The 13,508-nt window shown below is 35.9% G+C and overlaps 1 protein-coding gene across 8 annotated transcripts; it reads left to right on the top strand.

Annotated features, from left to right (window-relative positions):
• The first annotated feature begins 158 nt into the window (after positions 1–158).
• On the top strand, positions 159–12,547 carry LOC137960199 (uncharacterized). 8 transcript variants are annotated; one of them, XM_068807730.1, is made up of 5 exons: positions 159–401; positions 4,908–4,984; positions 10,170–10,238; positions 10,946–11,291; positions 11,375–12,547. In XM_068807730.1, exons 4-5 carry the CDS (start codon positions 10,954–10,956, stop codon positions 12,021–12,023), a joined length of 987 nt encoding a protein of 328 aa, XP_068663831.1. In that variant the 5' UTR covers positions 159–401; positions 4,908–4,984; positions 10,170–10,238; positions 10,946–10,953; the 3' UTR covers positions 12,024–12,547. The 8 variants fall into 8 exon arrangements, with proteins under 8 accessions (XP_068663831.1, XP_068663832.1, XP_068663837.1 ...); XM_068807731.1 differs by having other exon boundaries at positions 10,943–11,291; XM_068807733.1 differs by lacking the exon at positions 159–401 and adding an exon at positions 1,023–2,746.
• The last annotated feature ends 961 nt before the right edge of the window (positions 12,548–13,508 follow it).

Raw genomic sequence — 13,508 nt, 5'->3', positions numbered from 1 at the left:
AAGAGGGTAGAATTGTAAATTTAATTAAATATTTAAAGTTATTTAGATCAATATTATTTAAATATTTAAGCATTTACAAACTGAGACAATTTTTAAAAATAAATTTATATTGGGATTAAGAGCTTGTAGTCATTCATTTCAACACCAGGGATCTCGTATTGCAACTGGACTCAGATCTTGTATTAGGACTTTCCAAAGAAATTCGCTGTTCCAAAACAAGATTTGATCTGATTGTGAATCAATTGGCACTTTCTCATTTTGTCTCAATCTTCTTCTTCCTTGATTTTCGGCTCTTTCTTCTTTCCCTCTGTGGCCGCTCATCTCGCTTCTGCACCTCCCATGTGATAACCCATCAACGGTTTTTATTTTGCCGTCGGCGCCACCAATTTGAAGCAGAAAAGGTCACTGCTTCTCCGCTCTTGCTAGTTTTCTTTCATTTCCATTTTCCTCCAAATTACGCATCAATGCTTCCTCCTCTCTCTTTCTTCTAATGCTCTCTTCTTGTAACATACTCTAGCCAGCTAACCCACATTGCCTGCATATGGAATATTTGCCACTCGCTTTTAAATATCTAACCTTCTTCTAGTCATGAAGCTTTATAAGGTTCCGACTTCAGGAACTTGTTCTTTGTTTCAGTACACAATGGAAGAAGTCTGATGATAACTGCTCTAGTAATTGGTTGGTCAATGACTATTTTCTTTTCTTCTTTTTATGGGTGAATGCGAGCAATCTACTGGGTAAGTGCACACTTGAGTCATCTTCATAGATGCCAGATCTTTAACAGTAAATTGCTGGCAGTTCATGTTTATGGCATTTCTCGGATGGTTAAGTGAGGACCAAGCCTAAATAGAACCAACTAACGGATCTTTTATCTATGATCCTGTTGCAAAAAATCACTTCACTTCCTCTTTCAATATGCTACATTTTCCTTTAGAAACTACCTAATTTTGAACTCAAACTAAAAGAAGAAACAAATTCAGCGAATTCTGTGCCACAAAAGCTCAGCATTCAGATTTCCAGGTCCCTCCCATTGAAGTATTAGTTCAGCAATAGAAGATGTAACGTCTGAACATCAAAAGATTCACCACTAGAGGGCGATGGACTAACACTTCAATTCAAGTTTATATCTTTGCGTCATGGCCATATTTAATTCAAAGACTTCACATTAAACCAAACTAATATGCATGAAAAAATTTTGTTCATAGAATTTTACATTTGCAATGTGTAGCTCACAACTTCGTATGCTTTATGGTATGTAAACCATTATGGGGTATGGACAAGGTAAAGGTTTAGTGAACCTGACCTAAAATACATCATGTTGTCATTTTTTTGAAATTTCAGAGGGGAGAAACAGGTCATTTTCAAAACGTCTAGATGCTTCCTAAGTTCAATATCTCCTTCTGCCCAATTAGTAAATTTGATAGTAGCCTGAAATTCATCAGCTCATACTTTTTCGTTGAAATGAACAATGAATAATGAATCACCAAACCAAGCTACATACTCAATTACAGTGGTTGAAAGTGCCCTTTGCAAATGGTTCACACTCAACAAAGAAGTGTCTTTGTTCTTTTTTACACTTCTAAATATCAACACAGATTTCAATGGATCTGGCTTATCTACAATTAGGTTCTATAGTGAGTTTGGCCTTTGGCTCAATGGTTACATGGGGGGTTCCTTGTGTGAAGTCTTGGGTTCAAGTCTCACCAGGTGTAAAGGGGTGTTTGCATGCGTAAATAACATTAAAAAACAATTAATTTTATAAAGATCTACTCAAGCTTTACTCGTGGTGCTGCATTTTCCTTTGCTTACAAAATTAGAGGCCTTCTTGAGTATCTTACCAGAAACTAAAGTGATTTCTTTGAGGCCATACTCTTCAAGTTCACTAACACATGCATCAAGTCTAGAACCACTCCCCGGCATACTTTCCAATGATCCAGCTATATATATAGCAAATTCTCTCTCAAGCTTCCTCTACAAAAAAGATATGAGCATAATAGAAAACATTTAAAGGAGGATGGAAATGGTCAAAAGATAGAATTATTTTCTCAATAGTGTCATAACAGCCATCACTTACTTATTGTAGTTTAATTTCATGCAAACCTTCTCTATAAGAAAGCCAGGAGTTTGCCATCTTAATTATACATCTTTAGGGTTGGAGACCTGCACAATAAAATAATGAGAGAGAGAGAGAGAGAGAGGCGACCTACTTTGAAGGCACATAGACTGGTCCTGCCAAATAAAACATTTATTGACCACCACTGACAGCAAGAAGAAGCCACTATTTCACAAAAGTCAGTAACATAGAGAGTCTTAACTAAATAAGAGCGACAACTTCAAATTTGAAGATTTTAAAATGATTAAGGTCATTATCATTTCAAAACAAAAAAAAAATGATTAAGGCCATTATGATTTGTCAAAACATAAATAAATTGTATTCCACTTTATATGTATTCAATTATTGAGATTCATGATTTACTAACTGACAAAGAAGAGACTGATGGCCGTTTGGTCTAGTGGTATTCTTCTTACATTAGGTGTGTCAGGTCGCAAGTTCGAATCGTGCCACACCCCTCTCAAAAAAAAAAAAAAAAAAACTCACAAAGAGGAGAATTTCATGCGGATGGTGTCCATCCCTAGAACACTAACTTGATACTTCCCAATAGCTTTCATGACCTATTTCTGCAGATAAGAGTCTGTGGATGGTAGATGAAAATGTTGAGAAAGTCTACAGGGGAGAGTAGATAAGGTAAGCACATTTGAGGCCTTCAGTTTGCTTGATTCTCCATCATCTGTGCACTATCTTATTAGAATATCAATAGCCTTCACTATCTTATGCTCTATCATCTTTCCAGGTTTGCAACCAACGGAATAATCTAAATTGGTAAAAAAGTTTTAATCTGATTTTGAAGTAAAGGCGAAATTTTGCTGGAATTTTTATGTCAAAAGAAGACAACTAATGTATAAAGCAATGGAAACTAGATAGATTTATTGCTTCAAAGAAGTTTGATTGGTTATCAAGCGAGAAAAATGAAAATTTTTGCCCGTGGGTGGTATGTAAGTAGTTATTACAATGCAAAAGTATCTGCAAGAGGTAACAGTTGACCGAGTACAAATGCCTTTCAGATGAAAAAAGAAAAAGACTTGACTAGCTACAAATAATCCTGCTGAATGCATGAAAGCCTCCAAATGTGGCATCCTTTTACTAAAACCACAAAAATATTTAAACATCTTTAAAATGAAAAACTGAAACAAAAATAACCAAAAATTCCAGGAGCAGAGAAGGTAAAAAAAAAAAGATTCAGTAATCCCCTCCTAAAGGAAAAGAAAGAAAATGAGAGAAAAGGAAGAGATGATGATGGAAAGAAGAGAGAAGGATAACAGTCCCAAAAAAAAAAAAAAAAAAAAAGACAAAAAATTCATCTGCAATAGTCCCAAAAATTTCATCTTCTGTTTTTCTTTTTGTTTTGATATTCAGTATTCGGTGCAAGAGAAACAAAGGTCATTGTTGACTGTCAGGGAAGCTTAACTTAGGTTTTCAATCCTCAAGAATTACAGCAGCAAATGTGGGTGTATATGTTTCTTTTCTGATCCTCCGTCTTCCTTTTTCAATTTCTTTTCTTAATCTTCTATTTTGTTTTTTGTTTTTTATCTTCACTTTTTCATTTTTTTTACTGATTTTTATCCTTTATTTATTGTGTGCTTAACTTTATTCCCATCAGTAACGGTTCCCTGTATCAAATTATAGCAGAAACTGATATAGGAAAGAATCTTCTAGCAGAAACTAGTAGAGGAAAGAGTCTTATTATTGGTAATTCTTTCCTCTATGAAATTACAGCAAAAATTGATCAAGGAAAAAGAGCTATTTGAATAAAATTTATCTTGACAAATGATGTAATGCACTGTTTATATTCAGGATTCAGGTTATGAGAATGACCCAATGTAACTTTTCATATCCATGTCTCATATGGAAAAGAGTAATGTTGATTATCTACATGTTAGTTATTTTTATTGTCTCCACTAACTTTTAGTGTTTCTCGTTTTCTGTTTAAGACTTTATCTCCAAAAGTGGGTTGAGGAAAAACTAAGAAATTATTCTCTCCCTCCTAAGTCTTATTTTATCATTCTCTCAATTTCAAAGTTTTCTCCATCTTCAAATGGGAGTTGTGAAAAAATAGGAGACAACCTCTCTTTCTCCTATCTCATCATTCTTCATTTTCAAACCCTTGAATTTGGCCTAGATGTTGCTGGGGCCAAAATAAGGAAGAGAGTGTGCTAGGATGTGGGGGGCCATGAATAGAAAAATGGATTTTCCTGCAAGGGATGTACCTCATAATTTCTGAAAGGAACGTTTCTGCAAGAGTTTAGGTTTAGAGCCATTTCAATGTGCATTCTTCCACTCCACATCTGTTGGAACGGCATTATCTTCCAGTTACTCCTGTACTGAATCCTTTTTGGTCAATCCTACTGGAACAGGCAAATGCTGGAAGCATTATCCAATGTGAATGGCTTTTTTTATATGAACCATTTGATTAAACAATTTTAATGATAGATGTTTCTCAGACATAGTGATTCACTTGGTGATTGTTGACATGTTATTGTGGATGGTCTTTTGAGCTTTTAGTTTTTAGGTCAAAGGATAGTCATGAGATTGAAAAAACTGAAAGGAAAGAAGAAAAAGATCTTTTCAATAATTTCATTGATTGGCTTCTTTATAACTTTCTGCGCTAATATGCAGTAGGCATCAAAGAAGCCAGGGCAAGTATTAGTTCCGTATAACTAAAAGTATTTTTTTGGTTTCATTTTGCATGCACTTAGATATGGATAAGGAGCAATTATGTCTTGATTTAGTTGTTTAAATATTTGTGTTTTTTTTGTAGTTTAAAGCATTTTTCGTTTGTGATTTGCAGGATGTTGTTTGGGGATAAGGAATAGTATCTGTTTGTGTTAGTGGGTTAGAACTATCAATTATAGTACATTGCATAGGGTAAGTGAGCATTGATTTTCAGTTTTTATCTGCTATAATATTTTTTCTTTTAAATGTTTATCTCTTGCTTTTGTATATGGTGAAAAACAAGTTTAGGGGCATTTTTGTCATCTCACCTTATCCTCGTATTCACATTCTTATGTAATCTTGCTATCTATGTTGAATTATGTCTGTAGTCCAAGTTTCATGTACATAGGACATATAAAATACAAGATATAAGGAGATTAGAGTTTTACTTAAGTGAATGGTATTTTTGTAATTCGGCAAGACCCACTTAATTCTCTTTCTCTCTCATTCTCTCTTCATCTCTCTATACTCTCACTTTTTACAAGGTATCAAAACAACAGATCACATCTAGGAAGGCTTTTTATCAGTATTCACCATCCTTTGAATAAGACGATCTCCTAAAAGAAGGGTTTTCTCAGATCTTTTGGTTACTAGTTGGTAAAAATTCAATTTTTTCATCTTTTTCTTTTGCCATAGCCCTAGGGTTACTGGTTCTACTATTCCTAGAGTAGCTTTCTATGATTTGATTGCCCTAAAAAGGGTCTTTTATGCTTGTCTTGGGATGTGCATCACCTACTCTTTTTCTCTTGTCTGCATCATCTTGGTTTAGCCTGACATCAGCCCTAATTGATGGTTGTTTGGATTGATTTCTTGGAAATTTGAGATTTGTGTTATGATTATTGAAGATTGAAGTGTGCACATCACATTGTTTGCCCTAACCCTAATTTTACATGGTGGGGCCCACATAGTTGGCTTATAAGAAGTACTTTGTAAAGTGAAATTGAACAAATTTGTGATTCTACAAAAGCAATATGGCTGATTCTAGTGAGGTATATACTTCATCTATAGAATTTTTCAGGTTATGATGGGAAGGACACTATTACTATTACTTCTGAAAAGTCGAATGACTCAAATTATCTTAATTAGGCTAAATCAGTTAGGATGTACTTGAAGGCCAGAAAGAAGATGAAATTATGTACAGATTTCCTTAGGTTGAAAAGAGGAAACAGGATGGTAACAGAATACCACAGTTCTTTTCTGGGCATCTGGCAGGAAATTAATGTCTATCATCCATTTCCTACAGATGAACAAGAGCTTAGGAAACAACAAAATCAGTTGTTGTTGCAAAATTTCTTAATGGTTTAGGTGCTGAATTTAATGGATTCAAGGCTGAGGTCCTCACCTCTAATGAGATACCCACCTTATCCGCTACCTCCAATAGGGTAATGAGAGTTGAAAAAATAATTGTACCCAAGGTGGGGAAAGATGCTAAGATAGGTGAAGCCATTGCTCTTACTACATCAGATACTACTTCAGGTTCCACTAATTTTCTAGAGGACGGATAGTCATTGGCAGAGGTAGAGATAGAGATGGCTCAGACCGAGGAAGAGTTGTGGGGATGGTAAAATAGAAAGGAAGTGTGTTCATTGTGAACACACTAATCATTACTTCGACGGATGTTGGATTAAGTTTGCAAAACCTGCATGGGCCAATTCTACCATTCATGATGGCAATGCAAATGTGTCCAATTCTGCAACACCTGTTACACTTGGAGCCCTAGATGAAATGCAACAGTTAATTCAGAACAACAGATTGCCCAACATGTGCCTCAACTCTCAATTACTTCCCCTTCTGCATTTGTGGCTCATACTTCTGTTCCTCATACCACTGGAACTGGTTTAGGTATGTCAGCCTTTTACTATGTGTCATTCACCATCTTGGGTTCTTGATTCAAGAGTTACCAAACACATGTCAAGTATGCCCTCGTTATTTTCTAACTTGAGGGAGTCCTTGCTTATAAAACATGTCAATCTTGTCGATGGGTCTATTTCATCAGTTCAAGGAGTGGGCAATGTCACTCCTGCTTCTTTTATATCACCTCAGTCAGCCTTACTTATCCCAAAATTTCCTCTAAATTTATTGTCTATGAGTCAGCTAGCAAAGTCTATGAATTGTTCCTTAACCTTTTATCCTACTCACTGTGTTTTTAAGGATCTCGTGATGAAGAGGACGACTGGTTCCGCTCGTGAGAGAGGAAGATTGTATTATTTAGAGAGCCACCTACCAGATAATACCTTACACCCCTATAGTGGCATCTCAGACCAGGTCATCCATCTCTAGCAAAGTTGATTCAAGTATTTCCAGAATTTCCTTCCAGTATTTTTTTTTACTATGAGTCATCGCAATTGGGCAAGCATCACCGGTGTTTCTTTCCAGCTTCACCTCATTAGACAAGTAAATTATAGGAGCTTGTCTGATCAGATGTTTGGGGTCCTTGTCCTATGACTAGTTAGTTTCATTATAGGTATTTTGTTTAATTCATTGATGATTTTAGTAGATGTACTTGGATTTATCTCCTTCAGGAAAAGTCTTAAGCTTTTGGTGTATTCCAACTTTTTTATAATGAAATAAAGAATCAATTTGTTGTCTCCATCAATGTTTTGCATACAGGCAATGGTCTTGAATTTATTAATCATAAGTTTCACACTTTTTATCAAACCGAAGGAATTATTCATCAAACATCTTGCATTTTTATCCACAACGAAGTGGGGTTGCTCAATGTAAAAATCGCCAGTTGTTCTTATTGCATTTTTTTTTATCAACAAAATGCCTTCTTCTATTCTTGATGGTAAAATTCCTATTTAAATCATGTTACCGTCTGCTCCTTTATTTCTCGTACCACCCTGTGTGTTTGCTTATATTTGTTTTACTCATGTTTTAGGACCATCCATGGATAAACTCTCCTCGGATTGTCAAGTGTATCTTCTTAAGATATTCTCAGACCTAAAAGGGGTACAAATGCTTTTGTCCATCTACTAGAAAGACATTCGTATTTGCAGATGTTACATTTTTCGAGAATGTTCCATTCTTTGAGTCTCCCATATCTTAGACAGTTCCTCTTGTTCCCTCAATCCCTGGATCTGTTATTCCTATTTCGGTTGATGAGTGTATTCGATCTTCACAAGATGTCACTGTTGAGAGACCATTGTAGGTGTATCAGTGTAGACAGGCACCATCTCATCAAGTTCTAGACTCCTCTCTCAAACTGGGCCGAGACTTTGCGACATCTCAAGATCCTGAGGTAAGTGACTTACACCTTCCTATTACCCTCCGGAAGGGTGTCAGAAAAGGTACTCCCCATTTTCTATCTCATTTGGTATCCTTTGATTTTTTGTCTGGCAGTTACCATAAGTTTGCCTTGTCCATCTCCACTTGCACTATTCCTTCTTCGATGTAGGATGCTCCTTTGTCTCCTCATTGGAAGCAAGCCATGGATGTTGAGATTGAAGCATAGGTAGATAGAGGTACTTGGGAGTTGTGTGATTTACCTCCAGGGATTGTAGTGGTTGGTTGTCAATGGGTGTATACAGTAAAGTATAATGCAGATAGGTCCGTTGAGAGATATAAAGCACACCTAGTCACCAAATGATACACCCAGACTTACGAAGTTGATATCTTTGAGACCTTTTCTCTTGTTGCTCACCTATACTCTATTCGTATACTAGTTTTTGTTGCAATGAATCAAGGATGGTCTCTACAACAGCTAGACATCAAGAATGCTTTCTTGTATAGTGATCTTGAAAAAGAAATGTACATGGAGCAACCTCCGGGGTATGTTGCTCAGGGGGGATGCAACAAAGTCCGCAACAGGCTTGGTTTGAAAAATTCAACCAAGTAGTAATGTCCATGGGATTTTTCAAAAGCCATTGTGATCATTCCTTGTTTATTACGAAGAGATCATATGGGATTATCATCTTATTAGTGTGTGTAGATAATATCATTCTATCAGGGAGTGATGGTTCTAGCATTGGAGAAGTTATATCACATTTGGCAACTCATTTTCAAACTAAAGATCTGGGTCCATTGAAATATATTTTGGGGATAGAAGTAGCAAGAAGCAAAGATGGAATTGTTTGATCTCCATGATGATCAAAGTATGAAATTGAAAGATAAAATAATGTATCGAAGATTAGTGGGCAAGCTTATATATGCTACAATCACTAGACCGGATATCTCATTTGCAATCAGTTTATGGAGCATCAACGTAAAATTCATCTAGAGGGTGCACAAAGAATTTTAAAATATCTAAAAGGAGCACCAGGGAAAGGTCCTCTTTAGACCTAGTGATCATTTGAGGACTGAAGCATTTTTTTTTGCGAATTATGCAAGTTCTAAAGTGGAAAGAAAATTAACCACTAAGTTCTATGTGTTTTTGGGAGAAACTTTACTCAGTTGGAAGAGTAAAAAACAAAATGTGGTAGTTTAATCTAGTACAGAAGTGGAGTATAGGACAATGGCCCACACCGTAAGTGAACTGATGTGGGTGAAATCTATCTCAAAAAAGTTAGGTCTCTATTAGAAAGAACCTATGATTATGTTCTGTGATAACCAGGCAATTATCTTCATTGCCAGTAATCTAGTGTTTCATGAGAGAACAAAACACATTGAGGTAGACTATCACACTTCGAGATGTTGTGATGAAGAAGGAGGTGGTAACTCCATATGTTCGATCTGGTGATCATTTTGGTGATGCTTTTACTAAAACATTGGGGAAGCATAAATTTATGAACTTCTGTGACAAGCTGGGTCTCTTCGATATATATGCTCCAACTTGAAGGGGAGTGTTGAAAGACCAGTTCAGGGGCATTTTGGTCATTTTACCTTATCCGAATGTTCATATTCTTATGTAATCTTGCTCTCTATGTTGAATTATATCTATAGTCCAAGTTTCATGTTCATAGGATATTGAGATTAGGGTTTCACTTAAGTGAAGAGCATTTTTGTAATTCAGCAAGACCCACTTAATTAAATAGGTTTGGGGTCATGCACGACCCCCAATGCAGCTCATTCTTGAGCCTTTCTCTCTCATTCTCTCTTCACCTTTCTCTATACTCTTTCTTTTTACAGTATGAAAGAAGCAATTTATTTGAATTTGTATAATGTCACACTACAAAGTATTCTTATTTTTCAAATATTGAAGATACTTAAGTTCATTAAGGAACACTTTTCATTGTCATCTGTGGTGGATTGGTTAGACTAAGACACATGAGTTTCTTTAATTTCTATCTTTTGTTGTATGAATTATGTTTTCTTTAGTATCTAATTGTCTACCAGTTCTTTTCATCTCTGTTCTTCTTGAATTCTAAAGCAGTTCTTGCATCTTGCCTTTATTATCCAGCAATAGGGAAGGTAGTAGGAAGCAGAAAATTTTTGAAGCTTGAAACAGAAGATATTGTCCAACATTTGGGTATTGATCTTTTCATGTTTTTCTTAGGAGTGTACAATTGATTCTTTTGTTTCATAATGGTGTAACATAAGAGTAAAATTTAGTAATCTTTCGTAATTTGTAAGTGAGGAAAATTTGTTGGGTTATTCTAATACAAAGACGGCAAAATTTCTTTAACATTTTAATGAAGGGAAGATTTAGAAGAGTACTTCTTGGGTTTCTGTACGTTTTAAAACTTTAGCATACACTACTACTAAATATTATTGAAAAAGGTTATTTTCTGTTTTCGATGTAGTTTATTTCCTGTTTATATTATGTTTATTTCATTTTCTTTCTATACTATGTTTTAGTTATGATTAGTTTTCAATTTTGTTGTATTGGAGAAAGAGTATGAAGCTTCTATTAGAGGAATCAATCAGATTAGAAAGGTGATCTTTGGCTATCGTGTTTGATGTTATATATGTCTTTAGTTTGTATTTTCTGGTTCATTTGTTGAGTTAGATCAGATGCTATTGATGCTTATAGTACTCATCTACTTGAAGCTATATAGAAAGCCAACAAACATTCTAGGGATTGGGTATATGGAATTGGATGCATTATCGTAGGTTTAGCTTTCCTCATGAAGTATCGATGCACCTATAGAAGTAAAAAGATTAAAAAATTAAAATTGCCCCAAGATCTTTCTCTAATTTCTGCTTTCTTCCATATGGGAGAACTGAAATAAGAAGCAAGCGGAATGCAGTTAGTGATGGCTTCTCACAAGGGTGGCGGACTGTCTGTGCCTGTCTCATTCCTCATTGGAGCATCTGTGGCGGCACTTTTCCTCTTCTTCCTGTACAATCCCTCTTCCTCCTGCACTTGCCCTCAACCACAATCTCCATCGCAAATTCGTGCTGCTGAGAGGACCGAGAGTCCAGATATAGTATCGACAACCCCAGATGACATTGCTTGGCTGAAATTGCAACTCCAAGTGAACGACTTGCAGGATCCCCCCACCACTCCGGAGGCTTGGCATGAGCTCCGCAAGGGCATTAACCCCCGGACTCGCGAACAACAACTAGAGGACTTCCACCAGTTAGTTGCCCTTGCAATTTTTCTTTTTCTTATGTTTGTGTATGTGTGTGTTTATGCATGTGCTGAAGATTATTTGCTTCCAGGTACAAAGGTATTTCCCATTATGAGGATGAAGTTGAAGCACGCAACCGCACTGCTCTTCCCTGCCCTGGTGAACTCCTTGTTGAGGAGCACCACAGCAACTATGGTGAGCCTTGGGCAGGGGGACGTGATGTCTTTGAATTTCTTGTTCAATCTTCCCATCTTTCTCAGAGATCCCAAGTCCTTGAGATAGGTTGTGGAACTCTACGTGTAGGACTGCATTTTATCCGCTACCTGAAACCTGGACATTTCAATTGCCTAGAGCGTGATCAACTGTCTCTTATGGCAGCCCTCCGCTATGAGCTTCCCTCACAGGGTTTGCTCTACAAGAGACCAAAAATAGTGAAAGGAAATGACATGGAATTCAGTAAATTTGGTGGCAGTATGTTTGATTTGATATATGCAAGTGCTGTTTTTCTTCACATGCCAGATAAGCTTGTCTGGGTGGGGCTGGAGAGGTTGGCAAAGAGATTGAAGCATACTGATGGACGGATATTTGTGTCACACAATATAAAGTTCTGTTCAAGGTTGGGTGGGGAAGAATGCACAAGAAGGCTTTCCACTATGGGCCTTGAGTATCTCGGGAAGCATACGCATGCTAGTTTGTTATTTAACCACTATGAGATATGGTATGAGTTTAGAAGAAACTAGCTTTAGGGAGTTAGTTTTGTATTGTCTGTTTGGTTCTCTTGCGGATCCCCATCCAAGAACATGCCTCAGTCCTGTAATGATATCAGTTGAAACCGAAACAATTCTTTTTCTTGTTTGTCAAAAAAAAAAAAAAAAAATAGAACAGAGAGGAGGCAGCTATTGACCTAGCTTATCACTGTTGTTGACATGTTTAGAGATTTTGGAACATGGTATTGGAAGTTAAGAAGTCTGGAAATGCATCTTAGTCATCGAGGAGACGAATGTTGTAGTGTGATTCTTCTCTGTATGTTGAATTTTAAAGGCATTTATCAGTAAATGGTTAATTTGGCCATTTTAGTTCTATTTGGGACAATTTCTTCCAAAATGTTACATTGCAGCTTGATTTTATGGTGGCTTTAAAAAAAGCCTCTTAATGCATCAGATCAGTTTGTGGGAACAGGGGTGAGCTTATAATGAAATTTATATGTATTGGGCATTCATATGAAAATATGTAACAGAGCTATTTGGACATGTATCAGATTGTGTATCAGAAGGAAAAAACCATTTAAAAATATAAAAAAAAATGTCAGTGCAAGCCATTCCACAACTTCAAAGTTGTCCATGAGCATCATCACTACAAATGCATTACATAAGAATGTGAAACCTTGTGTTGACATAGTGAAGGGGCACATCTCCAAGACCAATTCTACTTAATTCATTATCTTCTCAAAAAATAACCTTCACCAACCCCCTCTCTCTTCTTGTCCTTGCATATTAATCTCTTTGTCAATATTCAAATTTGACATACCTTTAAAAAGGTTCCAAACTATCAAAGAAATTATGGTTACCTTGACTAAATTAAGGTTTCAAGTCCCTGTGATTTTACATTTTCTCCACATTGAATCTTTTTATTGTAAAATCTGGAGTCTGGAAACAGATTGATACAAGTAATATACTAATTCTCCAATATCAATAAATTCTTCCATATGCTACTTTTCCGAAGTCAAGGTGAAATTCCTCATGCCTAGAGAACTTGCTAATGAAACATGAATTTATTACAAATGTTGTTATTTGAATAATTATTGATTGTTTGTGAATAGTGAAATAGAGACTCTGACCTTGGACATAAAAGAGATTCTCAAATTTGCCTCACAAATCTTAGATGAAGAAGGACAAAGGAAAAGGCTGAAATGCTACAATCAAATATAGGAGTCAAAGAAACAAAAACAGATAAAGTAAAATATTGGAGAGTTAAGAAAAAGAAAGAATAGTAAAATGGAATGAGAGAACTGAGTACTTACCTCACAGCAAATGGTCGCTTAAACTAAAAAAAAGGAACCTAACAACAAAAAAAGAGAGTAGAATATGAACACAAAATTATAAACAAACAAAATGAGTATCCTATATAATGTAGACTTTGCTTAAAACTACACCTATTAAATAGATTAAATAAATCAAAGTAATCAGCTAATAGAGAGACCAATCTATGAGCTATTATCGGAGAAT

Source organism: Aristolochia californica, unplaced genomic scaffold (assembly GCF_029961685.1).
Source record: "Aristolochia californica isolate CCGP_79_NKW_82.1479 unplaced genomic scaffold, dmAriCali1.0.hap1 SCAF_3, whole genome shotgun sequence".
NCBI lineage: Eukaryota > Viridiplantae > Streptophyta > Magnoliopsida > Piperales > Aristolochiaceae > Aristolochia > Aristolochia californica.
Note: the sequence above shows the minus strand (reverse complement) of the source record. Positions and strands in the feature narration are given on the sequence as shown.

What these genes read in the sequence shown, in the direction of transcription:
- LOC137960199 (XM_068807736.1), top strand. Translation starts at nt 10,954, where the DNA reads ATGCAGTTAGTGATGGCTTCTCACAAGGGTGGCGGACTGTCTGTGCCT. An exon ending in CAACTAGAGGACTTCCACCA is followed by an intron (nt 11,292 to 11,374) that starts GTTAGTTGCCCT and finishes ATTTGCTTCCAG; the next exon opens with GTACAAAGGTATTTCCCATT.